This window comes from Apteryx mantelli, chromosome 2, assembly GCF_036417845.1.
Source record: "Apteryx mantelli isolate bAptMan1 chromosome 2, bAptMan1.hap1, whole genome shotgun sequence".
NCBI lineage: Eukaryota > Metazoa > Chordata > Aves > Apterygiformes > Apterygidae > Apteryx > Apteryx mantelli.
In genome coordinates this window covers 120,481,049-120,507,139 of record NC_089979.1, presented here as the reverse complement: position 1 = coordinate 120,507,139, position 26,091 = coordinate 120,481,049, and the positions used below count along the sequence as shown (strand labels likewise).

Sequence of the window (26,091 nt, the reverse complement as noted above, 5' to 3'; positions counted from 1 at the left end):
CAAATAAATGTTGCTGAAGGATTGTTTTAGGGTAGAGTTCAGCCTGAAGAACACAGTCCTCTAACAGAACCCAATACAAAACTCAAAATTGAAAAGTTAGGCTTTGTTGTCCAAAGCCTTCACTGAACTGTGCAATCAGCATGTTATGGATGTGTCCTATATGAGATTATGCCTGTTAAAAATGGCATAACTTAAAAGGTATCATTTTGCTTTTGTATGCAGGTAAGGAAATGGCAAGCAAGGAATACAGTTCCTGGAAGGTTCATTCATGGCTATCTAAACAAGAAATGTGTTGCATCTTGGACCAGTATGCTTTATTGCAAAGGTTCAGTAGGTACTGTATGCAGGGGAGAGCTTTGGAAGGAAGCCAGCTCCTTCTGAAAGATCATGGCAGCTTTTAGACAGAAGCTTTAGTTTCTGTACACATCCAGCATATACATATATTTTCAGTTTTTAAATCAGAAGGTCAGTTTAAGACTGACAATCCTGGCTGGAGTGAAGCAAAGAATGGAGAATGACAGAGAGAAGGGCAAGGATACCGTATTCATATTCAGGAACTTCTGAGATACTGAATCTGAAATACTTTTGATGAGATTGTTTCATTCCTCCAATCAATGCTGCTTTCTGAGATTAAGTTCTATTTCTTGATGGCTATATCCTTCCAGACATCTTAACCAGCTCCTAATCTCCAAAGTCTTAGTATGCTTTTTATTCCTATGCCATACATCCATCTGTATCCATATGGAAAAGACTCTGGTTCATTTAAAATGTACAGCCCAGAGTCTGCATTCTGGCCCTCCCGTATCATTACTGTTTCAGCTGAACTAGCACTGAACCAGTTCAAAATCTTGGCACCTCACTTCATCCATATAGATGTGAAATGCAGCTAGTTCTGAGCAGCAGCAGCTCCTAACCCCAGCGCGTTCGGCGGAGTCAGTCTCAGAAGCTGACCTTAATACACAGAATACTCATCCAAACCCTTCAGCCACCTTGTCCAAAGTGCCAGATTTGCATTTTCCCAGAGCTCTGCTGGTTCTTCTCATGTTGGCTACCTCTAGCTCTATACCTATTGACAGTTATTTTCTCTTTGTCTACCTAGTCAAAGCAGAACGCAAAGCAGAACGCAAATAAATGCAAAAAGTGCTTCTAAAGCTTTCTCCCCACAAACGGTCACATAAGGTCTCTGATGAACAGCAGCCTGTTGTTCAGTCTAGCTACAATGGTATGTTAATCCACTGCGGGTGACCAGGGAAACCAGGAGCTTGCTACCCTCATAAAATTCCTAGACAGAGTGAATGTAAATTGGCATGTCTGAATAAAGGAAACGGCTCTCAAATAAAAATAGAGCACATCTATGCATCACCATTAAAACCAAAGGATTCCATATTTATTTGCAAACTGTAAAGACATGGCTTCTACTGCCCCTAAAATGCAAAAAAAGAGGAAAAAAATCATATTCAAACTGAACTTTCAGAAAAGCTCTATCTAAAAGAACTTAGATCTAAGCTCAACTTCTGTTATCAGAAGTTGATTTTACCCTTTATACACTTATCTTGGCATTCATTCTAGCTATATGGGACAGAATCTAAAGGACACAGCATGATCTTGATCTAAGGTTGAGTTTAAGTAGTAATTTAGTAGTTTTAGTTGATTATGTACCCTTATGGGGTATGTTTATGACAGCAATCACAAGGGCAATGTTTCATCAAGTCAAAAGATTTTTCCCAGCGAAGGCTTTCCACTTGCTGGAATGACTGACATTACCTTTCGTGGGTTGATAAAGTTGACAATAGTTCTCATTCAGCTCATCTTAGTTTATGAAGAAGTTAATAGCTTTTGTCAGATTAAAAAAAATACGACTTGAGCACATCATGCATTTTGTTCTAGTGCAGCTTCCAAAAAGTAATCTTGAAACTTTTGTTGCTAAGAAATATGAAAATATAGAAAATACTAAGGAAATGTTGGTCAGCTGAAGACTTACTGGAAACAGCATGTTTTCTCTGTAGACACTGATTGCTGTATAAATACACAATAATACAATAATGTCAAAAATTAAATATTTCTGAGTTTGTCACTACATAATTGAAAGGAGGAATAATCTATATTTATCTATTATTTTTGAGTGAGAAATAAAATCGCACAAAGATTTTTTTTTAAATATCTTTAAAAATCTCGTGCAGTCAAATTATCTGGACGTTGGTAGTGTATCATTATTTGCAACTGATGACACTGCTGTTACTTTGGGAAGACACCCAGTTGTCCATGGAATAATGAAAACGAACACTTGTTTGCAGCAGATGACCCTGGCCCTGTGCTGCATGACAGAGCAAAGCATGCCCCCCAGAAAAGTTATCTTGACAGTTGCTTCACAACTATGTAAGACATCCCATTTCATGTGGCTGAGTCTTGTACCCACAAGATGGTTAGCCCTATAACCTACACTTAATAGGGCATTAAAATGTTTTTCAGCTATTTGGAGCCTGAGTTGGGTGAAGATTATTCACCAAAGTTTGATGGTCACCCAGTCATCCTTAGGCTTTTTGAGGACATAAAAACAAGGATGATGGAGACATGTCAGTGACTAAATAACTATGTGCATTTCCTCAGTCTTAAAAATAGGACACTTTGATGCCTAAACTGAAGTTTAATATAGTCACAAGGAAAGAACTGATGACAAAACGTTTGGTCACAAGTTCTATTCAAAATCACTTATTTATCAGGGCAAAAAGGCAAAGGAACATCATTAGTTTCCAAGCGCACTTCGAACATGAGCCCATTGTAAGCGATTTCAGCCACTGTGAAAAAATGCTGTCTTTTCAGAGACATTATGGAAAGGTTAAAATGGGGGGGGGGGGGGGGACGGGACTGGAAATAGCTTGTTTGCAGCAAGAGCCTGGGCCGGGGGAGCGGGCGCCTGCAGTGGGGGCCTGTGCCGGGCAGTGGGCCGATGCCCGAGTTTCGCACCCGCTTTCTCTCTGCCTGGCGCCGGTACTGCGGGCGGCCTTGGCTATCGCTGCCTGGGGGAAACCTGCCGCGCGCCGGCTTCCTCAGGCCGCAGCTTCAAATTCCCTTCGGGTGCCCCTCCAAACAGCTTTATGAACTGATGCCAATAATAATAATAATAATAAAGTGCTGAACTGTACTGAAAGCGGTAATAATGGGCACAGATTTCGCTTCCTGACAGCTGACCTCTGCGCTTGAGGGCAACAGAAACAGCCCTCCAAAACCACCCGCACCCTGAGAGGCGCTGACGCGGCTCTAGAGGGAAGCGCCGATGATCCCCGCAAATATCGTTAAAAAAAACTCGATTCCACCCCTCTGTTGCCCCCCTCCCCCCGATCCCCCTTCCCGTCCGGCGCGGCCCGGCAGCCCCCGCGGGGGGCGGAGGCGCCGCCCGAGGCCTCATGGGAGTTGTAGGCGGCGGGCGCCTCCCCGCGACATGGCCGCCGCCGCTGCGCAGGTAAGGCGCGGGGCGGCCCGGCCGCGGGGGCGCCGCGCCGCGTCCCCCTTGCGCGCCGCCGCGCCGTGCCGCCCGCTCCGGGGCAGCGCGGCCGGGCCGAGCCGAGCCGGGCCGGGCCGGGCCGGGCGGGTGGGGAGGAGGAGGAGGCGGCGGCGGCGGCGGCGGCGCGGGGGGAAGTAACTTCGGTGGCTCCCACTTGTTGCCGTCGGGCTGCGTCACCCCCTGCCCGGGGGCGGCCGCCCGCAAGCGCCACGCACCCCCCAAACACACACACGCACACACACACGCGCGGGGTGACAGACCCTCTCCCCTCTCACAACACACACACGCACTCAGAGGCCTGCCGGCCCGGGTGCCTCGGGCGGCGCTTGCCTGTGTGGTGGTGTCACCGCACGGTGACACGCTGCACAGCTTGCAGCCGGACCCGGTGAGTGACTGCGGTTTTCCGCCAGCATCCACATCGCCTGCTGTTTTTTCCGCCACCACCACCACCCCCGCCGCCCCCAGATAAACCCCGTGACACCCCAGCCCTGGGACGGAGTTTGGTGCGGTGCCAGGCGTCGTGCAGACAGGGCTGGAAAGCAAATACCCGCCTGTGCTGGTGCCCTCAGTGCAGAGGCGTGAAGCGCTGACACATAAATATTTGCCACGGCCCTAATCCCGCTGCCCTTTCGTTGGCAAATCTCCTGGGGGTGACGGGCAGAGCGGGGCTGGCGCGCGGGCAGCTGGGTCCGTCTCCGGACCAGATACCGGGTTTGCAGCTGTCCCTCCTCCAGCTTACGCTGGTCCCTGTAATACACAGTGAGGGGGAAAACGGTGTTTTTGTGCAGTGGTCATCAGCTTTGCGTTCAGGATTCTGCCTGAGCAGAGGTGCTGTGGCGGTGAGTCTGTGCGCAGCAGGACTGCATCGCCTTTCGCAGGCGGGGGGATTCGTTGCTACTCAGGCGACGCAGCAGGGAGTTGGGGGTCTGAATCTTTCCCACGCGAGTGCAAAGCTCATGTAACTCCGCGAAGTCGGCTGCGGGCGTTTGTTCGGCATACGGAGTTGGTGAGCTGTAGGGGTCACGCTTCCAGTCCACCCTCTCCCTTGAAACGGAATTAGCTTTCAAATGTAAACAAAGGACAAGGAGAACCAGGCCTTTACCTGCTTCATTTTAAAGAGTGAAAGTGGGTGTTTGATTTTGTCCAGCCCTGACTTCATGCACTCGTAGAGGCAGACTGTGATTGCACTTTCAAGGCAAAAGATGGATTCTGTCTCGCCAGCACAAGGCAACCTGCTTTCTATAGGTGTTTTTATTGTTAGTTGTGATATTTTGCAGCAGGATGTGCAACAGAGAAGACAAACTATCTTTGTAGTAGGGCGTGTTATATTTTCAACATATTATTGTGTACAAGGCAATTTCTTGAAGTTTTCCAGTGGTCCTTGTGGGAGCACTTAAATTTAAAAAATGTTCCAGATGTTCCAAACAATGTTTCCAAACATTTCCATTTTGAAGAATGATGTACTGCTGTTAACAAGTTATATCTGAGATGACTATGGCTGAAAACAAGTAGAGAGAGATTTTGCTTTTCTTCTTGTCGTGTATATATTTGACAGCACTTCATGTGAACGTGGTTTTCCCTACTTCCTCTGAAGAGCCAGTTAGTTATGGAGCCTGTTATTCGTGCATGCAGAAGCCTCTTGTACACCATCTGACAATAGTGAAAGGGTATATTATATCTGCAGCTAGACAGTTACATAAAAGGAATGGGAATCTGTCCTAACAGCCCGAAGGCCTAGATCTGCTAAGTCTTGGGTTGTGAGGGATCAAGACTTAACAACTAGTGAGAGAAAACTTTCAAAATGTAAAGAAAAATGTTTGTAAAATTGCAGAAATTATCAGGGGAACTCAAGGAAAAGTAGGGTTGAAAATGATTTTTAACTCAGATTGTTATTTGTTTGTTTTTCTTCACATTTAAAAATTCACATTTAGTTTAAATATAACATTAAATCACATTTAAGAATTAACAATGTCCTTTTGAAAGGACACTTAGAAATGAAAATATACCTGAAAATGAAAATGAATCTGAAATGAACACTGAAGCCTTTACTTCTAGTATTCTTTAGATGGTGTTTAAATTATTAAACTGAAGGGACTTGTAAAAACCCAAATGGTTTTATTATTGCATATTATTATGTATTTATATAGCACGTTTTTATTCCTGTTTGGTTTTGCCAATGAAAAGAAACTTCTTTAGCAGTTTATATCTAGCCTGTTTCCTTTCCTTGTTTTCCTAGAGTAATTTCAATTTGCCCAGGGAGTGGGGGTTCTTTGTGCCCAGAAGTGCCATAATAATAATTTAAATATTTTGTCCAAATGTATTCAAAAAGAGGCTTTATATCCTGAAACATTGTTAAAAGGTGCAGAACCTTTTAAATACACTATCCCAATCTCATAGGTCATAGTGCATGGAAACTGTTGCTGCACACAGTCTTAACCATCGTACTCTTCTCTTTGATTTAATATTTTTGTCCATCACGGTGTTTTGTGGTTGCTGATGGTATAGTGGGCTAAGCAAAGCTACCTGTAAACACCAGTTGTCCCCTGAGTGTGTCCACCACAGCATTTCATTTACTGCTGGGAAGGAGGATGGACGCACAAAAGGTATTGCTGCTGCCACAAGACAATTTAGGATTTGAAAGCAAACAGGCTGGATCAGGGTATCCCTGAATAACTGGGCTCACGTCAAGCTTGCATCATCTGTGAGCCTGCCTGTTCCCAACAGGCTCAGTGGCAGCACTCTCAAACAGGCCTCTCTTCCAAACACTTTTTAAATCTTCATGTTTTGCAACTCAGACACTCCCTCTTATCCTGAGAATGTGACCTTCACTGGGAAACCCATGGGAAAACAGGGAGAGAGGCAATACGCAATATTTCCTGCTGCAGATGAAAGAAAACAAGAATTCTTGCTTTTGGCTCTGGGGTAGCATGATTCAGTCAGTAGCCGGTCAGTTTGGGTTGTCTCAGCGTGGTCTTTGCTTAAAGTACTTGCCTGCTATTTGATCTGCATGTGCGTGGCCAAAACCTGTAATTTTCAGTGTTGCTTGTTGCCACTTCACTGGGAACTACTTATAGGCCAGGAGTTGCCCAAGGCAGCTACTAGTGCTGTCAGCTGGATGGAGGACAGCTGGAGCACTACACAGACAAATCTCAACGCCCGCTTGCCAAACTTCTCAAAACTATCAGTTGGAGGCAGCCCTTACTTCTGAAATCTCAGCTTGGAGGAAGAGTGTGGAACGGTAGATACACAGGTAAAATTCTCGCTAAGGAAAGCCCCATTCGGGTGGAGGCAGTTCAGAATTATGATTTAGCAATTGCTGCTTTTTAACTATCCTGAAGTCTCAGAGGTGCCTGGGAGTCAGGCCAAGCTTGCTGAGGAGGTTAGCATGGCTTCCATTTCTCAGAGACCAACTTTGGAAACCTGAAAAACATGTGACTTTTGGAAGACTCCAAGCTCATACAATGAGTGAGCATGATGAATCACTACCACTCCTTTGCCCTGGAAACTCCCTACTGTATCCATTTCTGTAGGCATCTTTATGGCGATCCTCAGGGTAGCATTCAAGCACCAGGTCCCTGGCTTGAGGAACATGTAAGTGATATTTAAATAGGTGGGTGAGTTATGGAGAGAAGGAATGGGGTTTGTATCAGGGAGGGTACGTAGGGACACAAGGAAAATGGCTTGGAGGAATGAGAGTGCGAAGGTGAAAAAAAAAATTCTTTTGACTTTTGGGTGAAACTTCTCCTATTAGCTCACCATACAGGCATTGGGGTGGCAGGGGTACGTGTCCCCAGGGGGAGAGAAATAGGAAGGCAGCAGCTGAGGAGAAGCAAGTCTCTGGGAGAGTTACGGTTAGGTTAATTTGGAGATGTTAATGAACACAGTGTAGCGTTCCTCACTTGGGGTAAGGAGTGGCGTGTCTAAGAAAAAAGGGTAGATAATTTTGTTAATAGTGATACTAGTGCAATTCCTGTTATCAGAAGAGCCCTCTTCTCTTTGTGAACTGACTGCTTCCTCAAACAGGCAACTTTCTCATCATGACACAGGGCTGTCTTTGTGCGATAAATACAAGCTCATCCCTGTTCTGTTGTTTGCATAAATGGTCATTTCAGTTCATGTTTAACTTTTATTAGTATAAGGAATATCAGAGGCAAAGCACTGTATTCTCCAAATAAAGAAACTGAGTCTCTGGTCTAGTGTGTCTGCCCTGTTTGGCATAGGTTCAGTGTACCATTTTAAAAGGTTTTAACTTGGCTCTTGGTGTGGTGACCTGTTTCAGTAGGTGCAGCACTAAAAAAGAGTTGAGTTGCTCACTTTCCCCACTCAGTGTAAAAATTAACTATATCTCACACAGTTCTTATCATACCACTTGTATACTTGTATCTGTTGCTTAGTTTTGATCTCTGTCTAAGAACAATTTGCAAATACGAGGAATAAAATAGGGGGAGAATGCAGGCCTGTCTTCCATAGGATAGAAAGGCTTGCCTAAAAGTTATGCAAAACTTAATTAATTTTGTTGTGACAGTCTCTCCTTTCAGGTTAGGATTGCAAACAGTATCGTGGTAATGTCATTAGCTTCTGTTCTTATGCTGTAAAATGCAACTATGCTTAGATTGCAAGGCCTACCTACAAAAAGGCTTCACTGTAAGGAGTCCTAAACTATAAACATGCTACTCTTCTTCCAAGCATTTGTAAAAAAAAGTGAATGTTTTTGTCCACTTCATCTAGTTACTCTGTTTTGCTATGCTGTGTTACTTTGTGATTTTTTTTTTCTGGATGTGGATTTTCTGCGAGATGCATTTTATTACAAACGTCGTATATGCCTGAACACTTCAAAAAAAAGATTTGTGTGTATGTGTGTGTAGGAAATTCAGTGTAGGTTTGCAGTTTGGTATCCTGTAACCTGAGGTATTAAAAGAAGCAAAAAAATACTTCAAAAAATGTATATTTGGAGTTGGAATGTGAAGATCTGTTGGTGTGGAAAACTAAGGGGGAACACTCATTTAGCATGAAAATTTCACTTCTCCGAACAGAGCTGAACTTCGGAACTCAGAGAAGGGAAACCTTGACTGACAGTCAGGCTTAGCCATGCCTTTTGATTGCATTTGTCCTGTTTAACGTCATCCAGTGTGCCTTCTTAAGGGGCACATGTCTTTATATGCTGTATTAAAGCACAAAGGACTGAGGTGCCTAGTAAAAGCATGTATGTGTGCATGAGAGGAGTTGTAGCATTGTCTTTATTGCAGTTCGGCTCAAACCTTTAATTGCAGGAAACAATTCTTTAGCTTTATGAATGTACAGGTAGTTGTACAGTAAAAAATGAGACCAGCTAGCAGCACAGCTACAGGAAAATCCACTGGGACTGTATGTTTCTTGCAACATCAAACTACCTTTTCTAGACACTTACTGGAGTGCAATTATTTAACTAAATCTGTGATATTACAGCCTTGAGAGGTATCGACTTCCTTTTTTCCCAGGTCTTCCTCCAACTTTGCAGTGAGATTTGCATTCAGGTTTTTTTTTTCTCTCTGTTTCTTGTAGCCATTTAATGAGTGAGTAGGTAGTTTTTCTATGTTATATTCCAAAACTGGCCACTGCAGTTATCAGTTAGTATCTACTTTTGGGGGACAAACCGTGTTCACATTATGCAAGGGAATAATACAGTTAAAATTCATATGACTCTCGTGGACATAAGATTTGGCTCTGTATCCTCCCTTGCCTTTTTTTTTTCCACACAGAGTGTTATTGTATAACAGGTGTAGAATTGCAGGCATCAAATAATTAAAGGTCTTGTGATAACAATGAGGAACGTGATAAAATGTCCTTGCTTAGTACGGCTAGACCAGAATAGTTATGTTACCAATAAATATTTCCATTAGCAGTAGAAAGCAGAGGAGCTTGGTTTCTAATGAATTTTTCTTGCAGATCTGATTTACTTTTTAACTGAATTGTACCAGGTGTGTGGTGTGAGTTCTGCACTTAGTATATGCCAGAAAATGCACTTGGCTGAGGAGTGAATTCTCTGATGTCTAGTCATAACCGAGGTCCCAGTAGAGCGTGTTTCTCAGTGGGACTGCTCACACAGTTCCCCCTTCCTCCCAGCCTACTGTTTTGATTGCATATGGGGAAGCATAAGGTTTTCAAGACCCCTACATTTCTGTCAAAGTTGGACCAATTTGACCAGTGAATTCCGAAATTGTAGCTGTTGGAGACGCTGACAAGCCCCCACAGTCACAAAAAGAGAAATTTTATGAAATCAAATTAAATGTCACTGCTGCTACCCCACTAACCAATCTAACTACAGTCATTGGGTTTGGTTTGCTGTTTCTTATGTGTCCCCCTCCCTTTCAGGTAAATCCTTTCTTTTCCAGTGTGTGAGAGTGGGCAGGTCCCTCTCTGCTGCTTTCTTTAATCTCCAGGATGTCCTCCTCGTAAAGCAGATTGTCACCCGCACACTAGTACTTATGCCAGGAGGAAAGGAAGGAGGCACCTTCAGACCTCAGCTGACACAGCCCCAAGGTGCTAGGAGGGGCTGATGTTATGTCCCATCTTGCTTTCTCTGCCCTACCCTGTGCCAGGTCCTCAGTGTCGCTCCACTAATTTCATTGCAGCACTCTAGTTTTCTGCTGGTTGATGCCGTTGGCCTTAGTCAAATGCCATTATATAGGAGGCAGCGCCGAGTCACCTATAAAAGCTTAGGGCCTGAAGGAGGACACTCATGCCTGACATGTGTCACGAGGCATTTTGCTGTTCTCACAAGGCAGATAATTACAGACCTACATAGTAGGATAGGAAATGGCAGAGGGAGCAAGGCTGTGCCCTAAACAATTCTGGGCAAAATGGTCTGTGATCAGGAAGGACTCTCTGTGGCATAGTAGGTGAGAGCTCTGCACCCTTCCATGAACTGTATTCTATTTTCTTGCAACACCTCAGGAAGGACTAGGGAGTGGAAAAGTACCTTTCTCTCCATTTTGCAGAGGAGAAGGCAAGCAAAAGTTTTAACATATTCTTCCTTTGTGAAATAACCCAGGCTGAATAATCCCCTTAACTTCCGGGAAAAGAAGGGAGCGCATACCTCATGGGGTGGGGGCTGATGCAAGGAAGGGGGAAACTCAGACCCTGCTCCCACTGAACTGGAGAAGGGGGAGATTGGGGAGGAGAAGAGGAGGGGGCTGCACACCTATGTGCCTGCAGTCGAGTTGTGTGATATGGGGGTGTCTGTTCAGGGCTCCTGTACTCAGCCTAGGAGATCCTGGCAGGAATAGAGGCGCATGCCTCTGGCTGCTGTGGTAAAACAAGATCAGCCCACTGGGAACATGCTGCAGTCCCTTGCACTGTGCCATTGAACTGTTGTCCACACAGTAGATATTTATCTGTGACTTCTGGGCAAGTGCAGTAGCCTGCGCAGCTCTAATGGGGGTGAAGAGACTCTAAAGCCTCCTTAATCCTCCATCCCAACCCCAGTAAATCTGCGCTTGGGCAGTCTGCCAGGGACTAGCACTTCCCACAATCCCCTGTTGCTCCTGGCTGCTGTAGGATACTGCATCTCCTGCTCCCCACTGGCTGCTGCAAAATAAGGGCTCAGGGTCAGTGTCCCAAGTCTGCTATCTCTTCCAGGCCCCCTGTGCATGCCCGCAGTTGGCATGTTTGCTGTTTCCATGGCATGCCTCGCAGTCATAACTGCTCTAGGTATGGGTCTCGCATAGTCTTTGTCCTTCCTGAGTCCTAGAACTGGGACTTGTTCTGGCCTTCAGGAGAGAAGGGCAGGACTCCCCTGTTGGTCCTTAGTCTTTTCTCCCATTGTGTGAGGAGCAGCATTCAGTTTGGCCATGCGTTTTGACTTGCCATGGCCCACATTACACAGACTTGTCTTTTGACTTCTGCTCCTTCCCATAATGGTTGCCAAACTGAACAGATATGGCTGATATTACTGTGCGTGCTTAGAAAAGGAAATGTTGACTCACTGGGTTTGTTATTATTGCCTTTTTTCATTGGTGTCCAAACTCAACAAGTTACCAGGAATTGTGATATTTTATACGACCACTCAGTGGTATCAAGATAGGAATCTTGGGTATGTGATACTGTTGATTTAAGGTGAAAATTTGAGTTTGACAATACATAAAGGTCATTTGCTCTGTTCTGTGCTGGCCTTCTCTCCCTAAAGCAACGCAGATGTAGAGGGGATTTTGCAGGCACAGGCCCTTGTCCAAACAGCGCATGGTACAGACTATGTTTGTGTCATAGCGTGTAACTACTGCCGTCAAAATATGAAAATGGATCTAGCAGGTAACAAAACATGGGTATTAAGAGAAACACACTAGTAAACCTCGTTTCAGCCTTTTCTTTCTATTTAACATCTTTCTGCCTCTCTGGTTTTGTTAAGGTTTGCTTTAAACCACCTCTACCTTGTATCAAAAAGAAAACAGGATCACATCAGGACCATTTCCTACGAATACCTAGATACATAGGGTAGAAAGAAATCCATTCCAATCTATCCAAAGGAATTCAATCCATTCAGACTTCTACTTAGACCATGACAATTTAGTTATTTTAGTAGTGAAAGAAATAAACAAGAAATGAGATATCACCATTTGACCTATTCACATTTGTGCTTCAAAAGCTTATAAGATTTTAATTGCAACTTAATTTTGTTGTAATTCAGCTTGAATCATAACACAAGCAAATTTTCCAAAGTGTAACAGCAAATTTTCTAGAGATTCAGGCTGTACCATTGGAGGCAGAGTTCTGAACAACCTTCGAAGACTGATAAATTCCCTATGTAGTTTCTATAGTGATGTTTTGCAAGTTTGTTCCCAGATTAGTATTTGAAAGTTTGGATCCCCAAGCTTAGTTATTTCAGGAAAGTGTTTTGAGGCTCATTCATTAATGAAAAAATCTCCATGAGTGTGAGGTATAATTCACGTGTTGTTGTTTTGAGGGAGGGAGCTGGATGCTCTAATGAGCAAAGTATGTTTTTCCAGCCAGGGATGCTGTAACAGAGCTTAAAATAACGTGCTATCCTCTTACATGTGTTGGGAACAGTGGGTCCTGAGGAGGGAATGAGATATTTTTTCTTGTATTAAAACCAGTCTCAAGTACTGAATCTCTTTGTAGTTCTTATGATTAAGAAACATCCTCCAATGCCAGAGAATCAAACCTGAATCATTTTTGGACACCTTGGCCCATGCCTAGTCTGTGTCTTGAAACTCTCTCTGAAACAGAAATGTCCTTATATCATTTTTCTCTGTGGCTTTTGAAGAAGGTCTGGGAGACAGTTTTGGTAAGGGAAAGTCCTGTGTCATCAGAACCTCCCTCACGGTCACAAGATGAGTTGCATTAAATCGCAGCCTGAGCTGGGCTGTAAAACTACCTATGTTGTAGAAGGAGAGAGAGGGAGAGGGAGAGAGAGGGAGAATTGCTATTGAGATTGGCTCAGTAGTTTTGAAAGGTGGAAACAAAAAGGACTGAAATAGGAAGTGAAATTTAGAAGGAAATATAAATGAAGTTTCTGGAAAAGAGTTGGCTTTATAGGAATTCATTCCTAAACAGGATTTAAAATGCCAAGCACCTCTGTTAAATATGTCTGTTCTGAGTTGATAAACCCATTCATTTTATTTTTATTTTTTACAGAATTGCAGGTGTCACAGATAAGAATAATCTTCATCAGCCCAAGGGTCATCAAGGATATGAACTCTGCTGTTTTCATCTAGATGGATGAAAAGGTTAACAGCCCAGGCAAGGAACTCCTTTGGTTTTCAAGATGGCAGCAACAAGTGGCGAAAGTCAGCTACAGCGGATTATCAGGGACTTGCAAGGTATACTGTCATGCTGACAGATCCACTTTGTAGGCTGGGCTGCCTCCTTCATGTTTTAATAACAGAGAGTGGGAGCTGTGTTTTTAACTGTTTAGTACTTGTGTATAGCAATTGTAGCAATGCAGTTCAAGGTCTGCCATGTCCTCAACAGAGACGTGACTGATTTTGTTCTGTGTGAGAGAAGATGTGCTGTGCTTCTGGAGGATCAAAAATTCTTAAATCCTGCAAACTTAAATGTACAACATTAGAAATTGGTCTTACAACTTAAAGACATTTTCTGCAGAGAGAAAGTAAAATTATTCTGTTGTGCAGTATGAGCTAGGACTTTTTTCACATGAGTAGAGCTATGCTGTTATAAGATTTCACATGAGAGAAAGAGAACATCCGATATTTATCCCCTCCCTTGATGGGAAGCTGGTATCAAGCTGCTTTTAATGTGGGAAGGGGCAAAACAGGAGGCAAAACTAAATTGGAGATAGAGAGCCAAAGGAAGAGTACTGGAGAATCAGATCTGCTCCTCTTGCTGCAGTGGAATGTGCTTTCTACACACCTGGCTTGTTCCCCACTAGCAGTAGCCAGCCTCATTTTCCACAACTATGTTGCAGGCAACATTGGCAGCAGACCTATAACCGTTTTCCTGCCCTGTCTCTGTCCTAAACAGCTGCCTGTACCAAGAGCCAGGCATTTTTCCTTTTCATTTTTATTAAATGTAAGGTATAATACGCACCAAAACTGGGAATCTGGATATTCCTATAACATAAAAAGGAGATGTATGTGCCTGCTAACAGGAAGAGATTTTTATTCATAAAGTGGAGGAAGCGGGACTAGGAACTAAGGCTCACTCAGGCACTTGGAAGGAATACAGAACTAAGTGGAACCAGTAACTTCTGGTACTGAGAAGTATGCCCTTCTGGGGCCAGAGTGCCCAGGCAGAGAGCAGTGTGCTTTGACTTGGGGTTTCCTAACATGCTATGGGAGTCAGTTTTAGGGAAGAGGAATTGCTGTATGCTTCTTGTTATGTGATTTTTTTTTTCCATTTGCATTTTGTAACCAGCACAAGCTGAATCTTCCAGAATAAAGCATGGAGAAGATAAATGTGCTGACTGAATGACTGTTCTTGTGTTACTGATCCCCTTTAGCAGATTATGTGTTCTGTCCTTTCTAATCAGAATTCTCTGTGGCCTATTGCAATAGAAGAACCTTAATGTGCACATGAGACAGCGAAAAGTTATTTCTGTTCCCTCTTTTGAGGATCAAACTAGCAATTGTCTGTTACCACTTTTTTTACTGAGTTTCAGGAAAAGGTTTTGCTACTTTTAAGGATAAGAGATAATAAATCAGTATGACAACTTGTATAATTTGAACTCTAGTTTTTGTTATAGGTGGTCTTAAATTACAAGCGTAGCAGCAAACTTTTGCACTGTCATTAAGACATTTGTACTGAAAGAAACCAAATACACATGCATAGCATCAAGGCAAAAAAAAACCATTTACTTAGTTGTTTAGGGATTCAGTACTAAATATCTCTTGCATTAGTTAATCATTCTTGTGTCTTGTTTTAAAGATGCTGTGACTGAATTAAGCAAAGAATTTAAAGAAGGAGGGGAACCAATCACAGATGACAGTGTCAGCTTGCAAAAATTCTCCTACAAGCTCGAGTACCTTCTACAGGTAAAAAGTAATGTGTGTTATTCATAATCCAGTATCAAAGCTGGGCCTTGTTTTCTGTTACTGTCTCTTCAAAGTGTGGGGTTATTCAAATAGTAATCATAAATATCCAATTAAGTCTCTCTTACTTCAGTAAGTGGGCTGACATGTGTGGTCCTTAATGCATATATTTCAAGTGAAAGCAAATAAATATAATCAAAAGGAAGTGCTGGCAGGTTGGCTGGAAAATGTAAGGCATTTCCCATTATCTGTGCTTGATTTTGAAGACATACACTCCTAAATTATCCTGGAAAAACTGTCATAAAGAGGTCTTGACAGCATTTCAATGCAAAATAAATGCCAGTAAGTAGCTCATGGTGCAAATACAGCAGTCTGAGTAATGTACAGAATTTTTTGTGACTTCATTGTGGAAATTCATTTTTATTGTGTGGAAAACTTAATGCAAAAGGCTGGATTTGAATCTCAAATGCTGCTTTTTGGCCTTCTCAAAGTTTAAGTAAAAGACGACACTTTGCTGGGCAAACTGCAATTCAGTTTGTGTAGTCTATGTTTATACATACTGTAATCATGTCACTGACTGCAACACAGACATTCTAATCTAGCCTTAATCTAGGCAAGGTAGTTTTAACTGGGTTGCACAGGCTTCGGCAGAAGCTGAAGAAATCCTTTGGAATTTGAGTAGTCCGAGATGCATTCCATACCCTTGCTGCTTCACCACTCTGTGCATGATCTAGCTAGAGCAAGTTTTTCTGGTATGTACACGTAAACTACTGGCGCACTTCTTATTGCGAGTCCCTCCTCAGGGGCCTGCAGTCCCTTGCTGTTGATAAACAGCTGCTGAAACTGCTGTAAATCTTAATGTTTCAGACGTTTTGAATGGATGTCTGTATTTTAACTAAAGCAAGAACATTAATGTCTGTTACTGTTTGTAAAGTAGCTTCTGGATCCACTGGATTGCATCAGTACAGTATAATATCTCTTCTCTTTGTGAATACATTGCCTAAAACTAAGAGAAGTCATGAAACTTATGGGAGAAGAACAGAATTCCACATTAGCTATATTTAAGTATATTTATATTTGTTTCACTGATTGCTTTTTGTTTTCTTTGTTTAAGTTTGATCAGAAAGAAAAAAACACATTGCTGGGAAATAGAAAAGACTACTGGGATTATTTCTGTGACTGTTTGGCAAAGGTCAAAGGAGCTAATGATGGAATCCGCTTTGTTAAGTCTATTACAGAAGTAAGTATATCTGTTAAACATCACAACACATCCTTCGTGTTTTGGTATGTCCTTTGAGAGAGCAGTAGCACCAAATTATGTAAGATTAGATAGCCTAAAGTGTTATGTGGAGAACACTTACACAAATGAGTGGTCTTGTTGGTCTCTGGGTTTGCTCTGCCTTTTCATTGAATTACTGACATTTGCTCTAAAAAGGAATGAAAAATTAAGTCAAGGACAGAGTCTGCCATCATTAGCTCAGCTTCCTTTAAAGCAGGACTTGCTCTAAGTATAAGAGAAAAGAATCACCATGTTTAACCTTTCTTGACACTTTCTCATTTGTCAGTAGAGTTGAGGAGGAGTGACTGAGAGCAGAGTTTCATCTCCTGTCTCTACTTTGTTTCTTGATGTCAAAAAATACAATGTAATGGCACAGGATGGTTGTCTTGTTGCCTCTGATAGGCTGATTTGAACAGGGCAAAAAGCTTTATTATTTTTATTAGATTTAGTAATAAATTTAATGAATCTCATAACAGCCATGTTACATCTGTAACTAGATTAGTGGAAGAGATAAGTGCTGCAAGTTTACAATGCTGATCCTGTCTGAGTCTTTAGACTACCCAGAATCATCTGAAGAGGAACTTCCCTGTGGGAAAAAGAGGTGGTGGTTTGGCAGTGCCAACCAGTGTTGTCCTGATGCCAGTTATCTCTGAGCAATGATAATTTGTATTACCAAGTTACTATTTACAACAGCTTTACCCATTCTGTGAGCAATTCCTCCACAGCAGCTCCAGCTATTGTTATCTTGAGCCACCTGAAAGAGAGCCATGAGACTCTAGCACAGGTGGGCTCTGTGTTCCCTAACTCACTTTCTCCTCTCTACATTGAATTTTGCTCCACGGCGGACAAGCCACAGCAGGCACTGGGAAGGGAAATGGGGGAGAGCCCTGAAAATCAGGCTTTCCTTTCCTGCAACCTCTAGGAAGACCAGAAAAGTAAGGTCAGTGACTGCTGCTGCAGAAAAGGTCCTCTAGCTATAGCTACTGGCCTGTAAACTCTCAGCCGCAGTAGCCAACCTGACTTCTCTGCAAAAACAACTATGCTGTGGGCATCAACAGTCTGTTCTGTGTGGTAACACCATGCGTGTTACCGTGTGTTAAGGCAGCTCTGCTTTTCCTCCTTCTCCGGTATCTGTCACTATTTAATGGTTTGCATGATACCAGAAATTATGGTTTGGAAGAAGGATATTTCCTGTTTCAGTTTCTTTGCAGCCATAGAAATTGGCTTGTGGAAGATTTCCTTTCACTTAGTTTGTTAGCTTGTGGTTTAGGAATATGAATCAAAAAAAAAAAATCAGTCAACCATTTCAGGTAACTGAGCTGTCAGATTCAAGTCTAGAAATGAATATTGGGTTGTTCCCCTTCAGTACAGGTGGAAATCAGCAGCCAGTATTTGAACCTAGCTGGGTAGAATTTTAAGGTTTCCAAATATCGTTTGTTTATTCACAGAACAGTATATGTTGACTTTCAAAGTTGGAAGTGAACAAGGAGGAAAGAGCAGTCCCAGTCACTCTTTAGGAAAGGTCAAACATTTAACAGCATACTGCCTCCTCTTCTGTTTTGCCTGCAGTGCTTTAATATTAGGTTGCATGATACGCTAGAGAGGTAAAGCAAGATAGAAAATAGGAGTACTCTAAAAACTGCCCTGCTGTTAATTAGACAGAGAACCTTATCCTTGAAGGCATGAGGTGAGCTGTGGTTGTTTCCCTGCACTACAAAAATGATTACACTGAAAACACATCTTTCCAAGTCTCTGCAGCTGCATGTTTTTCTGGTTTTAAAAGCTATGCCCAGCCATACGTCACACTACCGCCTTAGCTGCAAAGCGTGCAGTCAACATGGAGCCTGCCTTGTTGAACTCTGGCAGGCTCTAGAAGGAGGTGACATGGTTTTGTTCCTAGCTGAATGCTCTTTGGCTACTTGTAGCTGCATATATGTAAATATTTTCCCCTTCTTCTGTTGTCATGTATATTTGTTCTAGTATGTCTATGCATAAAAGAAGTATTGCTGTTTCAATTGATAAGCCAATGGGAATAAGGATAGAATTAGCTCAGTAGCTTTCAGTGGGCTTTCTGGCTATTCTTAAGGGATTTACTAAAAACCCCTAGTGAGGAAAAACACTTGTCAGTAGGCTTCTGTGCACAGGGCAGGGATTGCATCTCCCTGGGAAATATCCAGGGATCTGCATGCTGAAAGAGGATGAAAACTGGTAGATGAATGAAATGGGCTGTTTCTGGGCTACTTACCCTTTGGGGATCATGTTATTTCATACTTTGTGTCATATGGAATTCAAAAGAGGAAGCAGTAAAAGGTTTTGCTTCCTTTGCTTTGCATTTCTTCATTCCATTTGTGAGGAACATTTTTGTATATAATGGATTGCTGAGATTTACCAAGGAAGCTGTTCCTTGAGGGTGGAAGCCCAGTGACAGCAAAATCAAGGAATTTTAGATTTAAGGTATTGCTCTCACTTCATGACTGTGGAGTAGTGATCAAATGGAGAGACAGTTTTTGTGGCCTTTACACCTTCTTCCACACTGACTTTTCAAGCAAAATTTAAAGTAGCCTACTAATTTGAACCTCAACCCTCTAATATTTTCTTGGCCTCCATTTTCTCATCATGAATAGATTCAGTTTGTTAAGTGGATAAGCAGTTTGGTTAGGATATAAAAGAACATAGCTGACTGGTGAGAAAATCTTTTCATCTCTTTAATTTTCCATTCCTAAATTACTGATTTTGATGCAGAATAGTAACAAAATGTTAGTGGCTGCCTTATTTTGAAGGACAGCAAATAGCTCAGACGTAAAAGACAAAACAAAAGAAAGTATCAGTTCCCCAAGTCAGGAGCTGTAACAAAATTCAGTGCTGAGTTTTGTGATTCCCCTAATGTTGATTTATTAGCTATCTTCCTAAAAAGACCTATTAATTTCAGTCAGGCAGCTGTTCTTGGTGTGAAGTAACAATTAAGTTTTATCAACTTAAGGACTGAGTATTAAGAAAGGCTTTTTGCATGAGCTGGGGTTATTGTGTCCTTGGGGATATATATATGTATATATGTACACCTTTGTGCTATGGATAGATCTGCCCTCAAGGACTCCCAGCCATGGCCAGATGCAGCTTAAAGTGCCTAAGCAAGCATTCCTGGCTTTGCCAGGCATACTGAGATTTTTGCCTTATATTGGAATTGTCCTTAGCATAATCTTTACCCATGTACTCAGCATATTTGAAGATGCTTTCGTCCTTTGATGCCTTCTATATTTTTTATAAAGTGGTCAACAGCCAGCTACAGATATGAATTCATCATTCATAAAAGAGTCCCCCAAAAACATCCTGGGAGAGAGTCTCAGTGGCACTTCTTATTACTTTCTTTACACCTAGTGGCTTATTGTGTTTTCTGCATGTGTATGTAGTCTGCCCTGTACATGTCTGTACATGTTTATAAATGGTGCTTAGATTTTATTTTTATTTTCCTGTTTCTCCCTTCCAGCTACGAACATCTCTTGGGAAAGGAAGAGCATTTCTTCGTTACTCCTTGGTTCACCAAAGACTAGCAGACACCTTGCAGCAATGTTTTATGAACATCAAAGTGACCAGGTAAATAGCAAAGTACCTTGTTAACCAGGGGGTGATTGTTCAGTGTGAACAAGCAACAAAACAAAAGATTGACAGAGTGACTATTGAAAGAAATTGAAACCCATGTAGTGGTTGGCTTATAGGGCTGGTAATAGTATACAAATAAAAATAGACCTTTTGGCCTGGATTACTGATTCATACCTATCTTAGGCTGGTAAATGTTGAAAGTTGTTACAGTTGAGCACATGTGCAGTGAGTGGCTCATCCAAGTCCTGATGCTTCTATGTGGGTTTTGAAGGTAAACTTTTCATAAACGTTGAAGATCCTGGATTTGTCTTATGTGCTGTACATCATAAAGGAAGATGAATTTGGTTGTGTTGCACAAAGCCTCAGAAAATGTTTGCTGCTCTCTAGAGTATCATGCAGAGGAACAGCTTGTCCCTGGCCAAGGAACACCAAAACCAGTTTATAGTCAGTTGGGAGGGACATAGGTAGGGCTTTTAGGAAAAGCCAGCTGTTTATACAGTGTATTTGACTGTGGTTGCTACTCTGTCTCTCATTCTTGAGGTACTAAGTGTGAGCTTTATGTATTTATTGTGTGATTATCCAGTGTATGGCAACTATTTTGTCTTGCCAATCTTTTGCCCAAGCACTAGAGCAAAAAATGTTTTGTGTGGGGGCTTCCTGAAGAATGTTTTTGTAGGCTTCATTGAATCCATTTGCCTTCATTCATATTGAAGGTGTGGCATCTTGGTTGATGGGTCTGGTTGCTTCCATTTTGCATTTGGAGTAATTTTTCTAGGGTAGAATCAATGTTTTAGAAGAAAAGAACAAATTAAAATGTTTTGTTTTCTTACAAGTGAAACTCCTGCTTTGTTTTCACTTATAAATGAGTACTACTTTATTTTTTGTTTTGAAGTGACTGGTACTATGCAAGAAGTCCATTTCTGAATTCCAAAATGAGTTCTGACATTGTGGGTCAACTCTATGAGCTCACTGACGTTCAGTTTGACCTGGCATCAAGAGGCTATGATTTAGATGCTGCATGGCCAACATTTGCCAGGTAAGGCAGAAACACTTTGTTGCTTTGTGGCACTAGGACCATGTAATACCTATCTACCGAATTTGTAAAAGCTTTTTTGCTTTTGAAGGTAGGAACACTTGTGTTAGAGCAGGCATACGGATTCTCCATGTATTTAGTCTGTGACCAAATTGGCCTTTCTTTCTTCAATATACAGCATACCAGAGATCAGTTTTGATGCTCACAGAGGCCCGTAATAGAGTCCTTCCACTAACTGCAGTTTGGGCTCAAATCCCAAGGTATTTTCATCTTCACAGACACAAGAAGAAATGTTCTTGACTCTTTTGTTTAAAGGTCTCAGGCCCCTGATGACTGAATGGCCAAGGAGTCTGCTTCACTTGCTGTAGAGGTAGAGTTGATAGTGTGCATTCACTAAAGGAGGCCTGATCCCACCTCAGAGAGGGGAACAGCAAACACCACTAGGTCTGATCCAGGTCCATGTATATCCATGGGAGTTTTCCACAGCTGCATGCTTCTACCATCTGGTTGAGCACCCACCACACAGCGGGTGTGGTTTCATGGATCAGAACTGCATTGGATCTTGTGAATGTGGGAAGTTGTGGATACCAATCCCATAGTCTTCTATCAGCACCTTTAATATCTCTGTTTTGTTTTCCATCAACTTCAGTGACTGTTGGCCCAGACAACAGGCACAGTTATGTCTTGTTGTTTGTGGTAGTTATAACTAGATAAAATTTACACATAGGAGTAGAAAAACATGTACGTATGTGCTTAGTCTTCTCTTGTTCCTTCATGTGACTGACAGGAGAACACTGTCCTCCCTTGGATCTTCAGCGTATTTATGGAAGCCCCCAAGTCGCAGTTCCAGCATGAGCAGTTTAGTGAGCAACTATCTTCAGGTAAGCAAATTAAAAATAAATGTTTGAACAGAGGTATTACTTCCTTAGCACGGTAGAACTTTAGTTAATAGCATAGTTCCTTAGAGCTTATGATGCTTATGACTCTTACAACAGTAAACTATGAAAGAGATCTTTAATTAAAAATGTAGAGGATGGTCCAGTAGCTGATTCAACTGAACATGCAAATCTTTTAAAGAAAAAAAAAAAGATACTTAAAAGACAGCATACAAATAGGTATGTTTTCATTTATCTTTTGTGAAAACAAATCCTTTTTCCTCTAAGTTCATGTTTTGTAGTGCTGTGAATGCACCCCACAATGTCACTGTGCTTTAAGAACGTGAATTCACCCAATGCTGTCATTTGAACAAAGCTTTTAAATGCATGTTTAAGTTTCCTTGAAACTGTTACCAACAAATGGGAATAATTTAAAATTTTAAGTGCTTAGATGTTAAGCTGCAATGCACTATAGAAAAGCCTATAAATCAGTCAGTCAAGGAGGATATCCATAACTTGAATTCTTAGCTGCTTTTTTTTTCACCCTGACAGGATCTCCTCAATGTTCAATGTTCTTATCATTATTATCACCAGTAGTCAGCACCAAAAAGCTAAGCCATCCTCATTTCTGGAACTTTTGAATTTTGGGGTTTGAAAAATGCAACCCTGAATTAAATTTTAAACTCTCTGTTTTTCCCCTTCTGCTCATATAGGCCCAAGAGTTTCCCTCCAGCCCTGATGCAAATAACTCACTAAATGTTGAACACCTTGAGGGCTTTGAAGAGATGCGTGTAGAACTTGACCAGGCTGAGCTGAGACAGAGAGAGCTTCAGGATCGAATTCACCAGCTACAGATGGAAAACCAGGAGCTCCAGGCAGCCATCAGCCTTCAGAAAGAACAAGTACAGGTAGAAAAGGAGAAGAGCAGTAACTACAGCGAGGAGAACTCCCGGCTGACAAAGATGATCACAGAGTTGCAGAAGCAGTGTGAGGTCTCCCATTCCACCCAGAGCACTGTTCACGATCTGCAGAAGTGCCTGCAGTCACTGGAACTGAGTGCAGTGGAGCAGCAGAAGGAATACTCAACAAAGCTGGAGCGGCTGGAGACTATCAAGGAGAACTGTGCCTCAAAATTGCAGCTGTTGAATCAGGAGCTGGAGGCCTCTAGGGCTTTGATGACTATGAAAGATCTTTGCATTGATGAACTCAAGGCCAAGCTGAGTTCAACAGAACAGAAGAACATGGAGCTCCTGGCAAAAGTTGATGCTGCCTTGGAGGAAAAAGGACAGCAAGCCACAGCCCACTGTGATTCTGCCATACAGATACAAGGACTGTTGGAGAAGCTTCAGGAGAAAGAAAAGGAAAAGGCAGACATGCAAAGACTCAATGATAAACATGCATCTCAGCTAAAAGCAGCAAGGGAGGAGCTGCGGTTGAAAGAAGAGGTGCAGAAGGAACTGGAATCCAGATACAATCACCTCACTGCTGACTCTAGGGAAAAGAGTGAAAAGCTGCTTGGGAGCCTGGAAACCATGGCAAAGGAAATGGAAGCACTTCAGAAGGCCCTTACCCTGAAAGGGAAGGAAGTGGCTGAGCTCCAGACCCAGGTAATGGGGTTGCTGGCTCAGGTGGGGTCACTGGAAAAAAGTCTTGAGGAGGCAAGGAAGGAAAAAGAGGAACTTGAGGAGAAGTACAGTAGGAGGGAAGGAGCATTGAAGCACAAAGCCCAGTCTCTGGCAGAGCAACTTGAACTACAGGAAGGTCACTTAACAAAGGTGAGTCACACTGTGCATAGCCTTGAGGAACAAAAACAGAAAATCTCATCTGAAAAAGAGCACCTCAGCCAGAAAGTCAAGCAGTTGGAGGAGCAGGTGGAGCAGCAAAACTCTGCAGTGAGTGAAAAGGATGAGGAGAGCCGTAAGCTGAAATCAGAGAATGCAGATTTGCAGCAGGCCAAGAAGAAGATGGAAGAGAAGCTGAAAAATGTGGAAGAGTCTAAAGCCTCCCTGGAAGATGAGGTGGCCAGGCTGAGAGCCTCTGAGAAACAGCTTCAGAGTGAGATAGATGATGCCTTGGTGTCAGTTGATGAAAAAGAGAAGAAGCTCCGGGGTCAGAACAAACATCTGGATGAAGACTTACAGAATGCCAGGAGGCAAAGCCAAATTCTGGAGGAGAGGTTAGATGCTCTACACTCAGGCTACAACGAACTGAAGCAAAGAGAAGAGGCAACCAAGGAGTCTTGTGCTCTTCTTGAAGGACAGCTGAAGAGTGCCAAACAGTATAGTTTACAAATGGAAAAGAGCTTGGGCTCCTTGAAGGAAAGTGAAGAGTCTCTCCAGTCACAGCTCACAGAGAAGGAGGCAGAAATGCAAGGCATGGAGAGCCAGTACAAGCAGCTAAGAGCAGAAGCTGAAAGACAGAGGAAGAAAGCAAAAATTCTTGAGGTGGAAAAGCTTAGCTTTGAAAAGATGTGTCTTCACCAGACAAAGCTGATTGAATCCCTCACAGCAGAGAAGAAATCAATGGAGAAAGACCAACTACAGCAGACAGCTTCTCTGGAGAAAGAGGCAAAAGAGCTGGCCTCCAGGCTGATCGTGAGTGAAGAGCAGCTGCAGGTCAACCGAGGTGAAGTGTCTAGGCTGCAGGCAGAAGTCCTCGACCTGCAAGTCAAGCTTCAACAGACCACTGTTGAGAGAGAGCAGATGAGAGGTGAGCTGGCAGTCACAGAGACTGTCTTGGGGGATCAGAAGGTGCTTGTCCAACAACTGAAAGAGGAAAGTGAGTTACTTAACAGAAACCATGTGCAAGAATTGATGCAGTGTAAAGAGAGAGAAGAAGTGCTGAAAAAAGAGCAGGAGAGGGTGGCCCATCAAAAAGCTGAGCTGGAAAATAATTTGCTGAACCTGAAAGAAGAGCTGTCCAAGGTTAAGCAGTACTTGGAAGCTGTTAAAATGGAAAATGAAGAAAACAAAGATCTCCTCCACAGGACCAACACCGATATGGCCGAACTCGGTATTCAGATTTGTGCCGTGACCTCTGAAAAGGTGAATACAGAAGAGAAGTTAGCCAAGGCCACAAGGAGGCTCGAAGAACTGGAAGAACAGACTGCAGAAGAACAGGAGAGGCTGAAGCTTGACATCTCTACTCTCAGACAGGAGAACAAGAGCCTGCAAGAGAAATTGGAGGAAGCTCAAGTATGTGCCGCAACTGTCCTGAGTCTGCAAACGCAGCTGGAGGCAACAAAGAAACAGGCACAGAGCTTCCAGGAGACCAGCCAAGAAGAGCTGTCCACAATAAAATTTCAAATGAGCTCAGAGATTCTAAATTATCAGACAAAATACAAGGTAAATTAACGTGATCATTATACCTCAGGGAGCTGTGCAGGATTTCCCCTGCTTCATCATCAGCTGCAGAAATTACTGGGTGAAATACTAAGGTTTGTGTTGTTGAGGCTCTGAGACTGGCAGATCACAACTAGTCTTAGCCTGAGAATCTGAAAATGTCTCTACACACATGAGCTGAGTGATTTAAGGTGAAATAACTCTTTGGAGTTTTTTGAAGGTGTGTAATGTGGCCCTGTGAACCCAGTGGAGAGGCATATGCTATGGTAAAGGCAGCCAGTAGTGGAGAGGGTGATAACTTTTTATGTTGGCTTCACCGCTAAAGGTAGCATCTTCTTGAACTACACCCTCAGGTCAGTCTTGATTTTTTTGTTTTTTTGTTTTTCTTGGTATGAACATTATGAGACCTGCCCCCCATGGCCCTAACACTACTTCCCCTGAAAACTGATTTTGATGAAAGCAAATTTAGACTGAGACCATATGCTTTTGCAGATAATTCCCTCATATATTTTTGTTTTTGACTGCTCAAGGTAATGGCTGAGAAGATCAAAGTTTTCCTTCCACAAAAGCATGAGTCAGCCCTGTGTATGTGAAGCGGCACACCTGAAGGCTAAAGATTTTAGTGTGTTTGTTCTGCCATTCTGAGATAGTGTCTAAGACTGGCAGCTGATCAGAGGTTTGTGCCACTGGGTATGCAGAAATCCTGTGAGTGTAAGGAAATTGTGTGCATTCAATTGTGTTTTGTCTTCATATGCACTTAAGCCTCAACATGACTTGGGCTGTCTTGCTCTTTTAAGCCAAAGCAATTAGCAAGCAGGGTCTTCTTTTTGTTGAAAACTGTAATAGCCCATAGCAAGTTTCAGTAAAACACAGCTTATCTGCCACCACAGAAGAGAGTTTTCTTGAATCCATGAGTTGGGTGCCTCTTTAACTGTGTCTTTCATGAATCTGAAAGGAGTGCTGCATTTATTCCATATGTGG

The 26,091-nt window shown here is 42.6% G+C and overlaps 1 protein-coding gene across 2 annotated transcripts in view; it reads left to right on the top strand.

The window, feature by feature from the left end:
• Window positions 1-3,421: 3,421 nt before the first annotated feature.
• FYCO1 (FYVE and coiled-coil domain autophagy adaptor 1) overlaps window positions 3,422-26,091 on the top strand; it is a 53,381-nt gene continuing 30,711 nt past the window's right edge. For both annotated transcript variants that reach the window (XM_067291379.1, XM_067291378.1), the window contains exons 1-8: window positions 3,422-3,460; window positions 13,133-13,317; window positions 14,882-14,988; window positions 16,100-16,225; window positions 19,749-19,855; window positions 20,754-20,897; window positions 21,682-21,775; window positions 22,483-25,113. In XM_067291379.1, coding sequence (XP_067147480.1) covers window positions 13,263-13,317; window positions 14,882-14,988; window positions 16,100-16,225; window positions 19,749-19,855; window positions 20,754-20,897; window positions 21,682-21,775; window positions 22,483-25,113 — 3,264 coding nt within the window. In that variant the 5' untranslated portion in view covers window positions 3,422-3,460; window positions 13,133-13,262. The remainder of the gene's footprint in view (window positions 3,461-13,132; window positions 13,318-14,881; window positions 14,989-16,099; window positions 16,226-19,748; window positions 19,856-20,753; window positions 20,898-21,681; window positions 21,776-22,482; window positions 25,114-26,091) is intronic.